This window comes from Trachypithecus francoisi, unplaced genomic scaffold (assembly GCF_009764315.1).
Source record: "Trachypithecus francoisi isolate TF-2019V2 unplaced genomic scaffold, Tfra_2.0 Lachesis_group7, whole genome shotgun sequence".
Lineage (NCBI taxonomy): Eukaryota > Metazoa > Chordata > Mammalia > Primates > Cercopithecidae > Trachypithecus > Trachypithecus francoisi.
The window spans coordinates 18,308,844-18,330,212 of record NW_022681472.1 but is presented as its reverse complement, the minus strand read 5'-3'; the positions used below and the strand labels follow the sequence as shown (position 1 = coordinate 18,330,212).

General features: G+C 38.9%; 1 protein-coding gene across 1 annotated transcript in view; it reads right to left on the bottom strand.

The window, feature by feature from the left end:
- Positions 1-5,520: 5,520 nt before the first annotated feature.
- The window catches only part of NKAIN3 (sodium/potassium transporting ATPase interacting 3), a 390,601-nt gene continuing 374,752 nt past the window's right edge, over positions 5,521-21,369 (bottom strand). Inside the window, exons 6-7 of the mRNA XM_033203651.1 lie at positions 17,182-17,252; positions 5,521-5,845 (exon numbers count right to left, since the gene is read on the bottom strand). Of these exons, the coding sequence (XP_033059542.1) occupies positions 5,792-5,845; positions 17,182-17,252 (125 nt within the window). The 3' untranslated portion in view covers positions 5,521-5,791. The remainder of the gene's footprint in view (positions 5,846-17,181; positions 17,253-21,369) is intronic.

The following is a 21,369-nucleotide window of genomic DNA, read 5'->3' as shown; positions in this document are numbered from 1 at the left end:
ATCCTAACTAATATAGATTAAGTTGTCTGCCAAAGCAAATTCTATGACAAGAAATGGATAGACTATTGGTTTCTTCAAACTGTTTCATAATAACTCTGAAGAGGAAAGGAAAAACATGCCTTACATGGAAAATGATTCAATGTTTTTAGTCAATCACAGAAACAAGAACAAAATTCTGAGTTAAGAATTGACATTGTTCAAATCCCAGTTAGGTGACTTTCAGCTTTGGATTCTTCCTTCCTGTCTCCCTGTCCATTCCCTTACTTTCTCTTCCTTACCTTCTCTCCATTTCCCTCTCCCTTCCTTTCTACTTTCTATTCTTTTCTTCTGTTTACTTAACTTAGCTCTCAAGTTAAAACTACAGCATATTTTGGTTTCTTTAAATATTTCAGTTTTTAAAAATGTTTAGCATTTAACATGATTCTTACCCTTTGTATGAATGCAAGTTCAAGAAAGATGATTCATTTTTTGCTTGCCACCACATTTTTCTACAAATACCAATATTTAAGAAGCTGTATCCACCTTCAAGAAGTGGCCTTTTTCTTTTAGTCTTCAGTGAGATGCTAAGCTCTTTAAGATGAAAAAGAGACACTACCTATAACTTTAGAATTTTTTGATAATTCCATTTTTTTGAGAATCTTTACTGATAAATACATTCTTCTAATAATAATAATAATAATAATTATTATTATTTTTTTTTGAGACGGAGTCTCGCTCTGTTGCCCAGGCTGGAGTGCAGTGGCTGGATCTTGGCTCACTGCAAGCTCCGCCTCCCAGGTTTACGCCATTCTCCTGCCTCAGCCTCCCCAGTAGCTGGGACTACAGGAGCCCGCAACATCGCCTGGCTAGTTTTTTTGTATTTTTCAGTAGAGACAGGGTCTTCTAATAATTAAAACATATCTATTTCTTCTCTCTCTCTCTCTTTTTTTAGAGACAGGCTCTTGCTCTATTGCCTAGGCTGGAGTGTAGTAGTGCACTCACTGCAGCCTCTATTTCCTGGGCTCAAGTAATCTTCTTCCCTCAGTCCCTAAAGTGGCTGGGATCATAGGTATGTGCCACCACACTTGGCTAATTTAAAGTTTTTTTAGGTATTTATTGTTGTTGTTCTTTGTTTGTTTTTGTAGAGATAGGGTCTCACTATTTTGTCCAAGCTGGTCTTGAACTCTTGGCCTCAAGTGATCCTCTCACCTCAACTTCCCAAAGCTTTGGGATTATAGGCATGGGCCACTGTGTCTGGTCATCTGTTCCCTTTCTAAATTGCTCACTATGTAGTTATATGAGGAGTACTTTCCTCTGTCAGTTCACTTTTGGGCATAATATCCTTAAGTTGTGGGCCTGTTTATCACAAATATTTCAATATGGTTCTTAGACACTTCAACAGACCTTCTATCAAACAAAGGTTACAGATAACTTTTAAATTAGATGGAAGTAAAACCCAGGCATTCAAGTTGCTATAGTTTTAAAAGAGCAATTATTTATATTTTTCCTACTTAATTCAGCTATACCTGGAAAGAATGCATCTTGGGCAAAAATGTCAAGTTAGAACATTTGCATTCTAATCAACTATGAAATTTATCCTAGTTACATACTAAAGTGACTCAGACAGAATAAGTGAGAATTTGCTTCAAAAATAATTAGCCAGAATAGACCACATTTGGGGACACCATTCGTTTTTAAATTAAGTAAGAAATGAAGATTTGTTTATTCTCGGCAAGATTCCTTTTAATTTGCAAAGATTGAAAAGAGAAATTTTGGTTTTTGCTTCTCAATTTAGCAAGGAGTCATGATGGTTTTCCTCAGATTTGCAATGTACATTTTAGCTGGTTTTAGTGAAGACAAATTCTTCTCAATCAGGAGTTGCCCATTCATTAAGTGAGACAGATGGCAGCCTTCGCATATATTTTGTTAGAGCCAGCCTTTTGAAGCTGGCTGCCTCCCTTATTTAGGTCTATAGGAATAGCAGGGCTTATTTTTCTGAAGGAAAAATCAAAGAAGTCAATATTTTGCTAGGGCAAATTGTCGAGTTGTCTTCAAAACAAACGAGCCAACCACTTCCCAGATTTAAAGTGGTAAGAAAGTGTATTTTCATTTTTTTTTTCATTTGAGGGACACATACCCTCACTTTATGTGGCAGATGGAAGGCTAAGATACTTGGGGATATACACATTTAGAGATTTTCCTAAGAGATGTTTGAGATTTCTCTGATGTGTGCTGTTCCACACCCCAAGACATTTTGTGTCCTTTGGTAATTCTCTAACCCTGCCTATAACTCCCTTGCTTAGATTTTGCTGGCTTTGAAACATGACCAGAAGCTCAAATAAAGAAAAAGTAAGCTGGAAAGCATCCCAACTTCCTGTGGTGTTGCATGAGGTCAGCAGGAGACACTTAAGAAAGGATGCATCATTCACACAAGACAGAAGGCACAGCCTGGGGAAGGGCTGGCCAAGGTTTACAAGACTCAGTGCTAAGGTGGCTCCAAGAGGAAAAACACAGGCTTTAAATGTTCACCTCTCCATTCCAGTCAGTACTAGAGGCTAAAGGGCAGTGGATGTCCTATCTTCAGTTTTACCAGGGCCACTTCTGAGGAGAGCTATTGAATCTAGAACTACATCATCTCTTAAGATAGTTAAGATTCTGACCGATGAATACAAGCTAAGGGATGCATTCATTTTCCCTTACTCTGACCAGACACACAATTGCATATGGAGAAGCTGAGGTTTGGCAAGAACATACAGTGCATGTAGTGACCACGTCTTTGCTGAAAACCCTAATGGATATGCACAGTGCAGAGTGCATTCTCTAAGACTGGAGGCAAAAGCAACAACTGCAAATGCCCATTTCCATGAAACAGTAACTGTGACAGTACTGCATTGGAATTACCCAGATTAACGGATAATTGCTGAGTATTACTGTACAACTCACACTTCTGTTTTTCCCTTTGTCTTACAGAAGCATAGCCCCCAAAGAGTAGCCAGGAAGATGAGAGGCAGGGAGAAGAAAAGAGAGAAGAGGAGGTGGCAGATCAATCTAACTTGTTTCTGATGAGTGGCAAATATCCAGAATGTTAGGACAATCTTTATGGATTGCTGAGGTTGGGGATTGAAACAGTTATAACTTCATATTTAAGTCAAGAAAGATTAAAAATGAAAACATATATACCATATTAAATAGTTGCCTATATTGCATATTAATAGACAAATCACTAACGTAAGGATTTTCTCCTCAAAGCTGTTTTCTGCACTTAGACAAAGTTCAGATTCTGCAATGCCTACCAGAAGTACGTACAAATTCATGTGAAGATAAAATAGAAACAAAATTTAGTATGGTTCTATTTTGTGAAATGTTAACCATGTTTTACTTGCATGTGTATGTGTGGGCGTAAATTCAGTGACAGTTTAAAATATTTCAATATTAACTTTATCCTTCTGTTTTACTGATGCTCTACAGTTTTGATGTTTTATCAGCTTTTTCAATAATCGTAACAATACTAACAATAATTATTGGCATTAGTTTTGGAATTTGAATATAAAAGTTACTTTTAAATTAAAGCATTTTTTTTAGTTTATTTCCAATCATTTAAACTTGGGCAACATTTTTCCAGCTGCTTTTTAAAAAACAGAGTTTGTTGTTTCTGTCGGCTCTTCAAAGTGCTTGAGTGGAAAGCAAGAGCTCCAGACAGGGTACAGAGGAGTGTTTTGACATGATTAATAATAATCACCTCCTTTAATTGTGAGGTGCTTCACTGTGTACTGAGATTTTTTTTTTTACATTTTTCATTAAATTCTTACCTCACCTTTGGGAGGTAGGGATCATAGTTCCATTTCATAGATGAGGAAAACTGTAGTGCAGAGATGTCAAACACTGTCCAAGAACACGGTGGTGGATAGGACCCAAACCCCAACTTTTGCTCCCATGTTCTCTGTCCACTGGCTATGGCTCTTGCCCCTGTGTACAGATACAGGCTCTGGACAAGTTCACCAAATCTCTTAGGCTTCAGCCCCCTCATCTGCAGAATAGTGGCTTAGATTCGACCATCTTCAAAGTCCCTGCCAGCTTTTCTTTATTTGACTTTGAATGTATTAAATAGAATAAAAAGTGATGGGAGTTTGTGGGTACCAGTGGATTAAAGGGGTATAATCTGGAGGCTAGTGAGTAAATTAGGTCTCCAAATGGCTCACTGTGGTTGTGATGAGCTTGGAGGAATGAAGGCAAACTTTGTCACATTAAACTCTGATTCTTAACAGAGTCTCATGAAACCTATAGGCGCCAAAAGAAGAACAAGAAGAACAAAAGACTTTTACACTCATACAAACATTTGTAACAGTTTTAGGTGGTTAATAGACTGACTTCTTAGAGATGCATGGGCTGAGTTAACAACCACATATTCACAACTTTCTGGCCTACAGGGAGCTTCACTGTCGTTGTTACACGAAGTGAGCAAAACTTATTTTCATATAAAAAATAGTGATTGAGAAGTGTGGGCAAAAGTGATGTGAAAAGAGTATATATTTTATATTTAGAACAGATCGAATTATCAGTGATGATGAAAATTAGTACAGTGGTTGTCTACGAGAATGTAGGCATTGCCTGAAAGAGGGCATAAGGGAATTTTCTAAAGTGATGGAAATGTTCTGCATTTTGATTGAGGCCTTGGTTACATGGATATGTACATTTTTCAAACTAATCAAATCATATCATTACTATTTGTGCATTTTACCATATGTAAATTTTGTGCCAGTTAAAAAAACACAACTGTGATGCATTTTCAAGACACTCCTTTTTCCCACCGATAATTGCTTCCCATATCATTTTCTTGGTATTTGGGAAGGGGTAGGAGAAAGAAAAACTGATGTTGCTCAAACATGAATTCTCCTTTAGAAGTATTTATAAAGAATGCCACAGTATTTTCATGCTTCTTTTGAATATCCTAAGAGCAAAGTTCCTGACTGCAGGTCTATGTTTGTGATTTCTGTCCCACAAGCGGTATGAGCTGTATGTTTAGGTCTGACGGCAGTGTCAGGAATGGAATAATGAGTAGAAAATATGGACCTCAGAGATACTCATATTCCCTCCAAAGGGGAAAGGGGCTCTACTAATCCTTTTATTCTTCCATGTGCCCACAATATATATATATATATGTGTGTGTGTGTGTGTGTGTATATCAGGAAAAACAAGATATGCACAAGTCTGAAAATTTAGATTGCCATAATATTGTTCTGGGTTTTAAGAAGTCAAGAACAAAGGAGGACTCCATGTTTTGTTTTATGGCATTGAAAAAAATTACCCATATTCAATTCAAAAGCTGAATCCATTATTTGTACCCATTTATCAGCTGTCACAGGGTCTACCTTGGTGGCTGATAACCACAGGTATGTCTGCTAAAACAAATTCATCAGGCCTAGAATAACTTCAACAGTCAGCAGTGCTGACTTAATATCTCCATAGCACACACTGAGATTTCTCTTAGAATTGACTGTAAAGGTTTTCACAGATCTGATTTTTCATTTTGCATGCCTCACATTAAATATTGTTAAAATTTTTAAACCAAATTCTGTTTTTTCTTTTTTCTTTCTTTTTTACAATTTACAAGTGTTCATATAAGAAGGAAACAACTAAAAAATTACCCACCCAAGCACCTAGAACTCATCTAGAGAACAATGCTAATAATACAAAGGCTGTGACCGAAGAACTCCATGATTCATGGGAAAACCAGGAAGCACAGTCTAGCCTCTGGAAGGAACGTGAGGCTAGTCGGATCCACCGAGGTGCGCAGTCAATGGTCCTTTGCTCCCTAAGTCAAGTTCAGCAGCCGCATTTCTGGTTCAATGTCATTACTTATTTCGACCTAAAACAGAAAACACGAATTGCTTTCAAGAACTTCAAAGCTGACAGCTCAATATCTTTTATATTCATCCAGGTCTTTTGAAATGCAAAATAGCTCCTAGGTGCACCTGGTGCTGTCTGACTGTAGCAATAAGAAAGTTAGAAACTTGGGCCTTCTGCTTTTCAGATTAGGGCGTGGTAATCGGGCATCATCATCAGAGTGCAGGATGATTTCCTGGGAGAGAAGTGCCAACCACACAGTAATTGTTGTGTGATGTGGAGTAGTCGCTATTGCTTTTCTTAAGAGTAAAGATAACAGGGTAACGTCGTGTCCCCAAACTATGAGATATTCGCATAGCCTGTTCTTTCTACAGTATGCTGGTGGTTAAGTGCTCAAGATCATCCTGCTCTTGCTTTCATAACACCCAACCAATGACTCATGTTTCTTACACACATCTCATCCTGTGATGGCTACTTTTATGTGTCAGCATGGCCAGGCCATGGTGTCCAGATGTTTGGTAAAACTTCAGTTTACCTCTCACTGTAAAGGTTTTTTCTTTTATTATTTATTTATTTATTTTTTTATTTTAAAAAGGATTAACATGTAAATCAGTAGACTTTGAGTAAAGCAGATTGCCCTCTGTAATGTGGGTGGGCCTCATGTAATCTGTGAGAAAATCTTAAGAGAAAAGACTGAGGTCTCTCGTGGAAGAAGAAAGTCTGCCTCCAGACTGTCTTTGGACTTGAGCTGCATCTCTTCCTTGGGCCTCCAGTCTGCCAGCCCCCAGATGCAGGCATGTGCGGACGCACACACACACACACACACACACACACACTCTCTCTCTCTCTCTACTGGTTCTGTTTCTCTGGAGAACCCTGACTCATACAGATCCCCATCTCCAATCACTGTTGTCTCCACACTTTTGAAAACGACTCTCCTTATTCTATCCTAAGCAGTAAGCCTTTGAAATGTTAGGGCATCAGCTTCCGCATCTTTGCACAATGTCAGCCTTAACACAGTACCTACTGCGTAGCTGATGCTTCATAAACATCTGTTGAACACTTTTGCTCTCACAGGTTCTCTCCTGTGAAAAGTCTTAGCTAATCCAAACCCCTGCTCACCTTTGCAGGTTTGGCTGAAATTTCTTCTCTACTGCAAAGAAGACTTCCACTTCTCCCTCAGCCATTTTGCTTTCTCATCCTGCTAAGAGCAACTCTCAGGCTATCAGCTCTTCCCTATGTACAGCTAGTAGCATCCAGGACTCATGATTAATTACTTCACCCAGGCATGCAAGTTGTCTTCCTTCAACTAAATTGTAAGCATCATTCCAACAGACTGCGTTTCACACTCTCTTCATAACCACATCTAGCAACTCCTTTTCCTCTACTTCAGCTTGATGACTTTATGCGTTGGAGTAAACTCTTCAGTTATAATTTGGAATGGCTGAAAAATTTCCCAACAGTTTTACTTTTTGTTTGCCACTCTTCTCATTGTAGAGCATGAAGAAAACAACCACAAAATACCCACCCAAGCTCCTAGAACTCATCTAGAGAACAAATCCCTCCTGCATGCCTCAGGAGTGGGAATCCTCCAGGCCTCTCCCTGTGCCCCATCACATTTCCTCTGCTCATCTATTCTCTACATTCTGAATATCAGTGTCTACACTTTCTACTCCTTGGCATTTTAACAGGGATTTAAACTAAAAGAGAAAGGGATGGGATTATAATGGTGGAATAGTTTCATGCAATCTTTACAGTAGAAGGAATTTTCAGGGTTTATTTTTCCATCCAATACATGAATCTCTTTGAGAGTGAGGATAAGGCAACAGGAGAAGGTGTTTTTCTTTGTTAGCAGTAGTGTCAGTGAGGGTTTGGGGGAACTTCTAGGTACCCATTACATTTGTCTTTAACACCGGCTCTGCCTCTAGCTAATATTTTCTGCTTCTGGGCTTTAGCAACATGGATTGGTGAAGCAGTGAAACAGGCTGAGCCTGTTCCTATGATGCCAGGTAGGAATTCTGAAAGTGTTACTTCAGGAGCTGGGAAACATGTCTGTGAGGAGCTTTTGCAGAAGACAGTGAGGCAACTCCGAAAGGGGGCATTCAAAGGAAAACCTATTGGTAAACCTGTGTTAGGTTTTATTAGCAGATTGACTTTTAAAAAATCAAACAGTGCTGGGCACAGTGGCTCACGCCTGTAACCTCAGCACTTTGGGAGGCCGAGGCTGGTGGATCATCTGAGGTCAGGAGTTTGAGAGCAGCCTGATCAAAATGGTGAAACCCTGTCTCTATTAAAAATACAAAAAATTAGCCAGGCGTGGCAGCGGGCACCTGTAGTCCCAGCTACTAGAGAGGCTGAGGCAGGAGAATCCCTTGAACCCGGGAGGTGGATGTTGCAGTGAGCTGAGGTCACGCCATTGCACTCCAGCCTGGGCAAAAAGAGTGAAACTCCATCTCAAAAAAAAGAAAAAAAAGTCAGACACAAAAGTAGACAGATTAGTGTTATGAATCTCTATGCATTCATCACTCAGCTTCAGCTAAAATGAAAGTTGTGCTATTAAAGTTTCACCTATCAACTAGCACCCCCCTGCTTTTTTTGGCTAGAGTATTTAAAATAAAATCTCAACTATTATGTTCTTTCATTCATATCTCTATGCATTTCTAACTCAGTGATTCTTAACCAGTCGACACTTGCCGGTATCTGGAGACAGCAATGGTTGTTGCAGTTTGGTAGGGAATGGTGTTAATATGGCATCTAGGAGGTACAGGCCAAGAATGCTGTTAAGTATCCCACAGTGGCACAGATCCACTGCAAAGAATTACCTTGTCCAAAGTCAAAAGTGTAGAGGTTGAAATAACCTGCTCAATTGGTAAGAATTTCTTTTCTTCCTTTTAGCTATTCATTAGCATACCTATCAAAATTGACAAAAATTTCTTAACATCATTTAATACCCAGCCCATAATCACTTTCCCCAATCATCTAGAAATATCTCATTACAATTGGTTTGTTGAATATACCTTAAAAGTCTGGAAGCATCACTATGAAGTGCATATATTTATAATTTTCACTAATAACAAGGTAAATATAAAACTGATTCATTAAAAATCTTTCTTAAGAATTCAAAGGATACAGAATTTTGTGAAATGTAGTATTTTTACTTAAGCATCTTTTTTTTCTTTCTATTTCTACCCCCTAGTCTATTATTTTATAAATCAGTTGATACATAAATAGTTTCTTTGGGGATGATAGATTACTAACACATTTTCTATGTAGTAAACATGTATGTGTATGTGTGTGGGTGTGTATCCAACTATTTGTTGGAGTGACTCCTATGATTGAGAACTGCCTGGGCCAAGTTTATGCAAAAATCTACATTTTTGCGTAAACTCCCCATGACTAGGGTAACTTGCCCCAGTATTTGAGAATTCTTCATTTCCTAAAGCTGTACAAACATCAGATATCAATATTTGTAAACATTGATAATGTAATTTATAATGAAATTCTTTCTCAGCTATTAATGTTAACCATATTATCTTCATACAGCCTTATAACTCATTTGTGCTATTCCATTTTCCTCTGTTCCTTTTATTTTCACTTCTCTTGTAATGTTAGTCTCTTAGTACTGATTTCTGAAGAGTTCATTTACAATTAAAGATATTAACATTTTGTCAAAAATTGCAAATATGATTTTTTCTCATTCGTTTTACTGTGGTGTTTTATTTTTTGGTTATACAGAAGTTGTGTATTGAAATATAATCTAGTTCTGTTTTAAAAAATGTTTTAAAACCAAGCAAACCACATATACACAATGTGTTTGACTATTGTGTCTCTTTAAATCAATAACAGTTTCCCTTCCTTTCTTCTTCTTCTTTTTTTTTATTTGCTTTATACTATTTCCCACATGCTAGATTTGGCTGATTGCTTCCTTGTGGTGAGGTTTAATTATTTTTATATTTTAATAGTGTCAGTCCAAGGTCAGGCTTGACTTTATGGCAAGGCATTTTATAGGTGGTGCTGTGCCCTTCTTATTGTAGCACATCTGGGGACACATGTCTGGTTGTCCCACTTTTTAAATTTTTTTTTTTTTTTTTGAGATGGAGTCTCACTCTGCCACCCAGGCTGGAGTGCAGTGGCATGATCTCAGCTCACTGAAACCTCTGCCTCCGGGTTCGAGTGGTTCTCCTGCCTCAGCTTCCCGAGTAGCTGGGGACTACAGTCATGCACCACCACTCCTGGCTAATTTTTTATTTTTTGGTGGAGACAAGGCTTCATCATGTTGCCCAGGCTGGTGTCGAACTCCTGACCTCAAGTGATCTGTCCGCCTCCGCCTCCCAGAGTGCTGGGATTACAGGAGTGAGCCATCACGCCCGGCCTGGTTGTCCTACTTTTAATGATGCTATGATTGATCAATGGGTCTGCATAGAATACTTCGATTTGGGGGATCCATAAGATCATTTCCCTCTTTCTTTCTCTTTTTCTCTCTCTCTTTTTGCAGATGTTTGTAGATATGTTAGTAGTTACTTAAGGGTAACTGTCCTCAAGGCAGAATGGAATCGAGTGTTTCTTCTTCTTTTTTTTCTTTTTTTGAGGCGGAGTCTCGCTGTGTCGCCCAGGCTGGAGTGCAGTGGCCGGATCTCAGCTCAGTGCAAGCTCTGCCTCCCGGGTTTACGCCATTCTCCTGCCTCAGCCTCCGGAGTAGCTGGGACTACAGGCGCCCGCCACCTCGCCCGGCTAGTTTTTTGTATTTTTTAGTAGAGACGGGGTTTCACTGTGTTAGCCAGGATGGTCTCGATCTCCTGACCTCGTGATCCGCCCGCCTCGGCCTCCCAAAGTGCTGGGATTACAGGCTTGAGCCACCGCGCCCGGCCTCGAGTGTTTCTTCTGATAGCACTGTAAATGTTTCTTTTTCTATTGCTTTTCTAATCACTTCTGTGTGTGTGTGCTTTTTTCCTGCGTATTGTGTAATCTTTCCTGTATATTGTTTCTTCCCAGAATTTATCATAATATGGGGATTATAAATTTTTTTGATGTCAATATTAAGTGCAAAATATGTGTATTTAACATAAAATTTGGTTTATATCATTGGCTTGAATTTTAAAATCAGAGGACACTTTCTCTTGGAAACAGGGCAAAATGACTCTTTATTTGTGTTGTTGATTTTTTTCAGGGGGTGGTGGTGGACTATATCTCCACATCACTGCATAAGTCTATTTTCTTGCCATTGGCATCAATGGCAAATATACAGAAAACTTCTGAGAAAGCCAGGAATTGATATTCTCCCTGGGGAACACTATTGAGATATGAGCTTTCTGATTTTGGAAAAAGGCTTTATGTGCTTCATAAAGAAGCATGAGAATCAGGCTTCACAAATTTTAGGGGCAGAGAGTGAAGTCACAGGTCAAAGGAAATGATCTGTTTCCTTTGACATGTGACTGGTCACTGGTCACAGCAAATCCTCTTGCATGTTGCCAGTTGCACTATTGGTGGCATCATTCCCTCCTAACAAAGACAGAGGTGCACAAACTGGATACTACAATGATAAGTCTGAAGTGCATAAGCTGTATAAACTGCCATTTCACTGCTACATGGTCAAATAAGTATACATCAGGATGTGTTCTTACAGTATTCCATGACATGGTACAACCATTCTTATGATGCATCAAAAAGGTATTAATGTCAGTGACAAGGGGAAAGAGGCCCGAAGCTAGAGAGAGCAACGAGCCCTAAGTGCCACTGCACTGGTGCTAGGTAAGGCAGGCACACAGAGAAGCCCATCTCTCCTTCGGGATAACCACGAAGGCGCTGAGTGCATTACAGCTGTAGTGCTCTTGAGACAGCCCAGGAGAGTTAATGCCTCACAAAGTCCCTTCCATTTCCAGGGACTGACGGTGAGCCTCAGGGAACAGAGTTCCACCTTTAGTAGTGGGAACAGTGAGACAACCACTCATATGAGCGGATCACAGTCACCTTATAGTCACATGCCGCAGGGCAGAGATGGCAGGCAGAATTTGCTCAGCACGCATTCTATCTGGATAAATATAAGATGTGAAGGCTAATCAAGGACAAATGAAAACAGTATAAAGATAGAGTGATTCTATTCCTCTTAGGTGCCTACAGCTGCAGTTTACTAACACATGGCTGGTGATTGTTGGTTTTTAAATCAAGGTTTGAAAGAACATTACTCCACCTTCCCACCAACTCCTACAGACACACACACACACACACACACACACACACCCTGATTTGTCCTACTAGCTGGTGCTTAATGTAGATGCTGTAAATGCAAAATGGCCTGACATCAACTTACATATGGGGGTACTAATGCAAAACAGCTATTCTCAGGAAAGAGCAGAAAGAGGTGACCACCTCTGCATCTGTCCTACAGCCTGATCATCAGAGGTGGGTTTCCTGTGTACCTGGATTGTCAGAGATAGAAAGCAGGCAGTGAAAGTACCTGTGGAGCTGGCTGCAGGGCTACCCTGAAGTATGGATTAGCTTTGGCTGTCTTCTAGTACTTAGTTGCAATAGCAGCCACTCAATCAGCAGTGGCCACATAGCATGTAGCAATTTTTGTGAAGAAAAATTAGCCTCCAGCAAAGGCAATCAGACAAGTTAAGATACCAAAGAAAAGTCAAGTTTTCATTTGTAAGCCTTAGAAAAAGACTTGCTGAAAGGTATGGGGGAATCTCAGGTCAGCTTTTCTCATCAATCTTTCTTAACTGCAGTCATAGGCATTATCCTCATGGAAATTTCTAACATAATCAGATCTAGCTCTACCTTTACTGTAGAAGACAGTTCTGGAATTCCAGCTGCTGTCCTTCTTTGATAAACTGCCTTGCTCTAATTATTGTTATGTGAAGAATTACTGCTACATGGAGCTTAATCTTCCCGGTACCCAGTTGCTAACCATTTGGATGGAAATACACCACTTATGATTTTGACAAACTTAAATTTAGTTACTCACTATGTTCTCTGAAATTCCATATCTCTTTGATAGCTGTATATGTTTACGCCATGCTATTTTTCTTCCCAAGGGGTAAATCTGCTTCTGTTAACCCTCTTCTCCTGGTGTTACTGCTGCCCTACTGTAAGCTGATGTGTAGTTGTCCTCTTCAAAGCCACTGCTGACCACTGGGCTCTGCGTTCTTACGATAATAGCAGTCTTTACTCTTTCCTTTCATGGGTGGTGCTGTCAGTGAGTGGAGGCAGTGATGGTGTAGATGCTGGTAGAGACTCCATGGCAGTTATGGTGAGACTTACACCTCCCTTGCTGGCAGTTGTGGTAAGATATTGAATCCCAGCACAGATTACTCCTGACCTGTGTGTCACATGTCCCCAGGCCAGACCCAGATAACCAACACTGAAAGCATCTTGATAGCTTTAGGCATAATGGTGGAGCCATGGCTGCTGCAGGTCTCTTAGGGTCCTCACCGAGAGCTGTCAAGACACCTGCTCTGCTTAAGCCTCTGCTTCCTATCCATTCACTTGCTTTATACGAGAACTATGGCAAACTTCAGATTAGGGAGTCATGGGCTTCAACTTTGTCTTCTCTAGAATCGCCAAGCAAATCAGCTTCCATGCTGGGGATACCTGTTTTCTTCTGCTGCTTTTTTTCCTCCTTAAAGACTTAATATTTTAAGAGCAGTTTTAGGTTCACAGCAAAATTGAGAGGAAGGTACAGAGATTTCCCAAATGGTCCCTGCCCCTGTTCCTGCCCTTGCACAGCCTCCTCCATTATCAGCATTCCCTACCAGTGTGTTACATGTGTCACAACTGCTGAACCTACATTGATATCGTCACGTGAAGCCTATCGTTTACATTAGGATTCACCCTTGGTGTTGTACATTCCATGGGTTTGGACAAATGTATGCTGAAATATGTCCATCATTCCAATGTCATACAGAGTAGTCCTATTGTTCTAAAAATCCTCTGTGCTTTGCCTATTCATGTCTCCCATCCCGCAGCCCTTCATCTGTTTACCGTCTCCATAGTTTTGCCTCTCCCAAAATGCCATGTAGTTGGAATTATATAGTATGTAGCCTTTTCAGTTTGACTTCTTTCATTTCATAACATGCATTTAAAGCTCCTCCATGTCATTTCATGATGCCGTAGCTCATTTCTTTTTAGCACTAAATAATCCATGGTATGGATGTCCCAGAGTTCATCCATTCACCTGAGGAGGACATCTTTGTTCTTTATCAAGTTTTGGCAATTATGAATAAAGCTGCTATAAATATCCATGTGTAGGTTTTTGTGTGAACCAAACTTTTTAGCTTCTTTGGGTAAATACCAAGGAGCTTGATTGCTAGATCTTACTGTAAAAGTATGCTTAGTTTTGTAAGAAACTGCCAAAGTATCTTCCAATGTAGTTATATTTATTCTGTTTTTGATAAATTCTGTGTCATCTTTTCAAAGTAGTTCAATTGTTATTTCTCCCGGAAGCCTTTCCTGCCAAGAGAGAGTTAACTATTCCCCCTCCCACATAAAATTTCCTTGGAGATAGATATTGTTTTGCACCTACCTGTTCTATGTACATCTTCCCTCCTAGATCATTGGCTCCTAAAGGTCAAATCTCAAGTATTATTTATCTTTATATCTCTAGCACTTAGGATGTGCCTGGCGTGCATAGTGTAGGTAATCAATCAGTGATTGTAAAGTGAATTAAACTGATTGATGTAATCAGTGGGCTTTTAAAGCTTGATATCATTACTTTAAAAAGAAAGAAACAAAACATCTGTGAACCACCTTACCCCATCCTAACCCCACTTCCCATATACACATTCACATACAATTTGACTGTGCACACTTGAAAGGTGCACTTTGTGGTTATGGAGCATTGACATACTCAAACATGAGAATTAAGGCTTCCTGTGCAATTGTGCAGTATTACCTAGGAATGAGCTGCTGGCTGGAAACTCTGCATATGGAGTTCAAAGCTACCTGTTCACAGACATGTGCCTGGGAATACGCTAAGGATTCTTCTGACCCCCTTAATAAAGTGGCTTCCTCACAACACCTGGCTTTCTACTTAATGGTGATAAAAGAGGCTTAATGAAAGTCAAAGCCAGCATTCATTCCCCTCTCTAATAATTTTGCACAGAAGGTTGGCTTTTTCTCCAAGCTGTTGCTGGGTAGTGATATGGCATCATTGGGTTCAATGGAATTCAATATAACAGCCTTACTAAAAGAAATCAAGTAGACTGACAGAGGCAGATTGGATAAATGCTGAAATATTTGCATACTGGTGGAGAGTACAGATACTGACCTCTTAAATTGTTTCATGCACAGTGATTTCAATTCAGGCTTTGTTTGATTTTTTAGATTTTTGCTTCCTTCATGGTTGAAAGGCATTTCATATTCATCTGACATGGTAATATGCATAATCTGTCAAAGCAGAAGCTTGTTCTATTGCTTTCTGTAGAGAATAGCTTGTAGTTTGTGCTATATTCAGCAATCCACTGCTAGGTCAGCAGTGAACAGGGATGCTGAGAAAAGCCTTGGAGCAGATAGTGGAGCTGATCAAAGCCTTTTAGGTGATCTTAAAAGTATGTTTTAGGTGTTTTTGATTCACAGAGATGGAAGTGACTTTAGAGAACATAAGTGGAAGTCGCTTGCCTCTGGGTCATGCCACAGAACACCCTTTTGAGGTACGTAGGTACACGGGCGTCTAGGTTTTAAGTCATTCAAGAAGAATATTCCATTATCAACATTTATCAAATGGAGTTTTTAATAACTTTCCCTAATAGAAAGATCTCTCTTAAATTGCAGCATTTTTCATATTGCAATTTCTCTGCTGACTTTTTTTTTCTCACAGTGGAGATGAAAGAAACCATTCGTCATCCTCTTATCACATAACAAATATATGAAGACTCTGAGTCACCACTAGGCATTGTCTTCGTTCTTTTCTCACTCCAATGCACTAATCACCTTGATTATTGTCACAATCCCTGACAAGTTTCCCAAATCTGCAAATATCAACTTTTGGAACATATCGTTTATGAGCACTTAGTGGTATGAGTAATGACGTGGTGACTGCTTGGTTCTGGAGTGTTATATAGGGTGAATTTTTTTTCCAAATTGGATTTGCTTTAAGAAACCAAAATTTATTTAAACATCTATCATATGACAGGCACAGTGCTGATTTGTGCTGCCTGTGAGCTATGTTTACTTTAGATCATTCTGCCAGAATAAAGTTAATTCAACCTGGGGAGGTAGAGGAGTCAGAGTAGCCTTCTCAGAGCTTCAGTCCTCACAGACACTGGGTGCAGGGGCTACATATTTGGGTAAGAACCACTATGGCAAAGAGGCAGCAGATGAAGCTTTTCATATGTATTTATTATACAGTGACTATTTTACATAATTTCTTCTATCACCATGGAATTACAGAACACTGAGCTGAAAGAACAAAAGATCATCTGAGCAAGTCCATCATATCAGGTTGGGTGATAGTTTGCCACCCAGGAAAGATCTCAGCTCCACAACTTACTAATAGTGGAACTTTGAGAAAGTTGCCTAACCTCTATGAACCTCAGTTTTCTTATTTATAAAATGGGAGTATTAATTAGCACATTGCAGTGTTTTCATGAAGATTCAGTGAGATAATATATGCAAGTATGATAGCTATTATTAATTTATACAGTTTTATATGTGCTACTTGGAATTTTCTAGGAATGGAGTCACTGTATCTATTTCCATGTTTCCTAGTATTTTATCAATGAGGTGACTAAGATTTCTTTCTTGTACTCAACTGAAATCTAACCAGTTTTGGGTGGTTTTGTTGTTGCTGACTTCCTTCCGTGTCCTCTAAGAACATAGAAAACTTGTTTCTGAACTTGTTAGTCAAATGTTTGAGTACTAGGAAGAGTAATAGGCAACTTTACATGTACCATACACACATTATCCAATTTAATCTGTTTCCCCCGTGTGAAACCATAGTATGATGATAGACCAAGTCTTAGAGACACTGAGGAAGGTGCCTGGATGTCACATGGAGGGCCTGGATTCACTGCAGGTCTTTCTCCCCTTTTTACTTTGCTGTGCTGCCCCAGGACACATATTCAGTCTTCACTTCTGCAGATTAAATAATCTCATTTAAAAAATTCCGTAACCAACTATTGATAAGGGGAATAAGATAAAACTATTGTTTTTGAAACATAAATGATGTCACCAGCTTCAAATCCTTTTTGGAATGAATAATAATAATGATGATGTTGGGTTACATGTGAAAGGTGTGTTTTAAATATGAGTGGAAAATTAAACCAATGATTAGTAGTAGTAGGTTCAAATTATTTCACTTTTGGTTAGTTTTCGCTGAGTTAGAAGGATTAATATTTTCCATATCATCACACCTTTACTTACTGGTTTAACAGGCTTTAACTCAACATGATCCTGGTAGTAGGAGTGTGTATCAAGTCCACCTATGAAATCAACTGAAAATATAACATAGGCCAATATGAATAAGTATGTGAAAAATACACATAATATTAATGTTTAAGGTAGAATGCATAAGAGCAAAGTTAACAAAAATATCCATTCACCATAAAACGAAAAAATGTTTAGCAAAAAGGACTACTAAAAATATTGTCAATGAGCCAAAAAGAAGAAATTGAAAAAATACACAAATAACCTGGATTCATAGGGTCTGAAAAATAAGTTGTTATTGGTTTCAGTAAAAAATGAAGTAATATTAAATAGCATGAGATTTTAAATAATGTGTTTGTCCTTAGGCACACAGACATGCCCTTTCTCCTTATATATCAAAAGATAAACTGTCTCCTCTTGCTGCCAGAATGCTTTTTGTTTCCTTAAGAATATGTATTGCACCATTAGAAAGGCATTTGAGAAGCCACACAATCTATCTCCATGCCTTCTATCCCCAAGCCACCCCCCAAAAATAGGCATGTGCCTTTTGCAAAGGTTTTGTTTCCTGCCTAATGGCAGAGTAACTGGCTGTCTGTATAGACTTCTCATCTTTGTAATATTCTTTCCAGTTTCTCTTGGTTTTGAGCAAAGCCTCAATCTTTTCTTCTCCCAAATCTAATGTACATATATGATCTTTGTTTCTCCTGTTTCACAGTCCATTAAAGATACTAATTACTTTAAACCAAGCTTTGGTTGTATTATAGCACTCTAACATTAACAGGCATACAGGCGTGTAGGAAAACTGAACTCTCAGGAGTGTGTGTGTGTGTGTGTGTGTAAATGCCAAGCAAGTTTGTTAAATGGAGGACATGTGTAGTATATTTTAGCCCAAATATTTGCCTTCATATAGAGTATCAGTTTTTGGCAAAAATTTTATAAAACAAAACCCATAAATAGTATCTGTTTATGATTCTTTTCACCAAATATAGACACTACAAAATTCTAAGTCTTCTCAAATCAACTTCTGTTCCTTCAGGTGCAGAAAATACATTTGTCCAATTAAAAACTGGGACTCCATTCTAAAATGTCTTTTCTCAAGTCAAGATATCTCAAAGGGAAATTATAAAAATAAAACATCAATTATTGTGCAACATTTTTTTTTTTTTTTATAACTTTAAGTTCTAGGGTACATGTGCATGACTTTTATATCATGTATAACTCCCCAGTGCAATCCCTCCCTCCTCCCCCCTCCCAATGATAGGCCCCAGTGTGTGATGTTCCCCTTCCCGAGTGCAAGTGATCTCATTGTTCAGTTCCCACCTTTGAGTGAGAAATGCGGTGTTTGGTTTCTCTTCTTGTGATAGTTTGCTAAGAATGATGGTTTCCAGCTGCATCCATGTCCCTACAAAGGATGCAAACTCATCCTTTTTGATGGCTGCATAGTATTCCATGGTGTATATGTGCCACATTTTCTTAATCCAGTCTGTCACAGATGGACATTTGGGTTGATTCCAAGTCTTTGCTATTGTGAATAGTGCCGCAATAAACATACGTGTGCATGTGTCTTTGTAGTAGAGTAATTTATAATCCTTTGGGTATATACCAGTAGTGGGATGGCTGGGTCATATGGTACATCTAGTTCTAGATCCTTGAGGAATCGCCATACTGTTTTCCATAATGGTTGAACTAGTTTACAATCCCACCAACAGTGTAAAAGTGTTCCTATTTCTCCACATCCTCTCCAACACCTGTTGTTTCCTGACTTCTTAATGATTGCCATTCTAACTGGTGTGAGATGGTATCTCATTGTAGTTTTGATTTGCATTTCTCTGATGGCGAGTGATGATGAGCATTTTTTCATGTGTCTGTTGGCTGTATGGATGTCTTCTTTTGAGAAATGTCTGTTCATATCCTTTCCCCACTTTTTGATGGGGTTGTTTGTTTTTTTCTTGTATATTTGTTTGAGTTCTTTGTAGATTCTGGATATTAGCCCTTTGTCAGATGAGTAGGTTGCAAAAATTTTTTCCCATTCTGTAGGTTGCCTGTTCACTCTGATGGTAGTTTCTTTAGCTGTGCAAAAGCTCTTTAGTTTAATGAGATCCCATGTGTCAATTTTTGCTTTTGCTGCCGTTGCTTTTGGTGTTTTAGACATGAAGTCCTTGCCCATGCCTATGTCCTGAATGGTACTACCTAGATTTTCTTCTAGGTTTTTATGGTATTAGGTCTAACATTTAAGTCTCTAATCCATCTTGAATTAATTTTCGTATAAGGGGTAAGGAAAGGATCCAGTTTCAGCTTTCTACTTATGGCTAGCCACTTTTCCCAGCACCATTTATTAAATAGGGAATCCTTTCCCCATTTCTTGTTTCTCTCAGGTTTGTCAAAGATCAGATGGCTGTAGATGTGTGGTATTATTTCTGAGGACTCTGTTCTGTTCCATTGGTCTATATCTCTGTTGTGGTACCAGTACCATGCTGTTTTGGTTACTGTTGCCTTGTAGTATAGTTTGAAGTCAGGTAGCGTGACGCCTCCAGCTTTGTCCTTTTGACTTAGGATTGTCTTGGCAATGCGGGCTCTTTTTGGTTCCATATGAACTTTAAAGCAGTTTTTTCCAATTCTGTGAAGAAAGTCATTGGTAGCTTGATGGGGATGGCATTGAATCTATAAATCACCTTGGGCAGTATGGCCATTTTCACGATATTGATTCTTCCTATCCATGAGCATGGTATGTTCTTCCATTTGTTTGTGTCCTCTTTTATTTCACTGAGCAGTGGTTTGTAGTTCTCCTTGAAGAGGTCCTTTACATCCCTTGTAAGCTGGATTCCTAGGTATTTTATTCTCTTTGAAGCAATTGTGAATGGAGGTTGATTCCTGATTTGGCTCTCTGCTTGTCTGTTACTGGTGTATAAGATGCTTGTGATTTTTGCACATTAATTTTGTATCCTGAGACTTTGCTGAAGTTGCTTATCAGCTTAAGGAGATTTTGGGCTGAGACGATGGGGTTTTCTAAATATACAATCATGTCATCTGCAAACAGGGACAATTGACTCCTTCTTTTCCTAACTGGATACCCTTGATTTCTTTCTCTTGCCTGATTGCCCTAGCCAGAACTTCCAACACTATGTTGAATAGGAGTGGTGAGAGAGGGCATCCCTGTCTTGTGCCAGTTTTCAAAGGGAATTTTTCCAGTTTTTGCCCATTCAGTATGATATTAGCTGTGGGTTTGTCATAAATAGCTCTTATTATTTTGAGGTACATTCCATTAATACCAAATTTATTGAGCGTTTTTAGCATAAAGGGCTGTTGAATTTTGTCAAAAGCCTTTTCTGCATCTATTGAGATAATTATGTGGTTCTTGTCTTTGGTTCTGTTTATATGCTGGATTACGTTTATTGATTTGCGAATGTTGAACCAGCCTTGCATCCCAGGGATGAAGCCCACTTGATCATGGTGGATAAGCTTTTTGATGTGCTGCTGAATCCGGTTTGCCAGTATTTTATTGAGGATTTTTGCATCGATGTTCATCAGGGATATTGGTCTAAAATTCTCTTTTTTTGTTGTGTCTCTGCCAGGCTTTGGTATCAGGATGATGTTGGCCTCATAAAAAGAGTTAGGGAGGATTCCCTCTTTTTCTATTGATTGAAATAGTTTCAGAAGGAATGGTACCAGCTCCTCCTTGTACCTCTGGTAGAATTCAGCTGTGAATCCATCTGGTCCTGGACTTTTTTTGGTGGGTAGGCTATTAATTGTTGCCTCAATTTCAGAGCCTGCTATTGGTCTATTCAGGGATTCAACTTCTTCCTGGTTTAGTCTTGGGAGAGTGTAAGTGTCCAGGAAATTATCCATTTCTTCTAGATTTTCTAGTTGATTTGCGTAGAGGCATTTATAGTATTCTCTGATGGTTGTTTGTATTTCTGTGGGGTCGGTGGTGATATCCCCTTTATCATTTTTTATTGCGTCTATTTGATTCTTCTCTCTTTTCTTCTTTATTAGTCTAGCTAGCAGTCTGTCAATTTTGTTATCTTTTCAAAAAACCAACTCCTGGATTCATTGATTTTTTGGAGGGTTTTTTGTGTCTCTATCTCCTTCAGTTCTGCTCTGATCTTAGTTATTTCTTGCCTTCTGCTAGCTTTTGAATGTGTTTGCTCTTGCCTCTCTAGTTCTTTTAATTGTGATGTTAGAGTG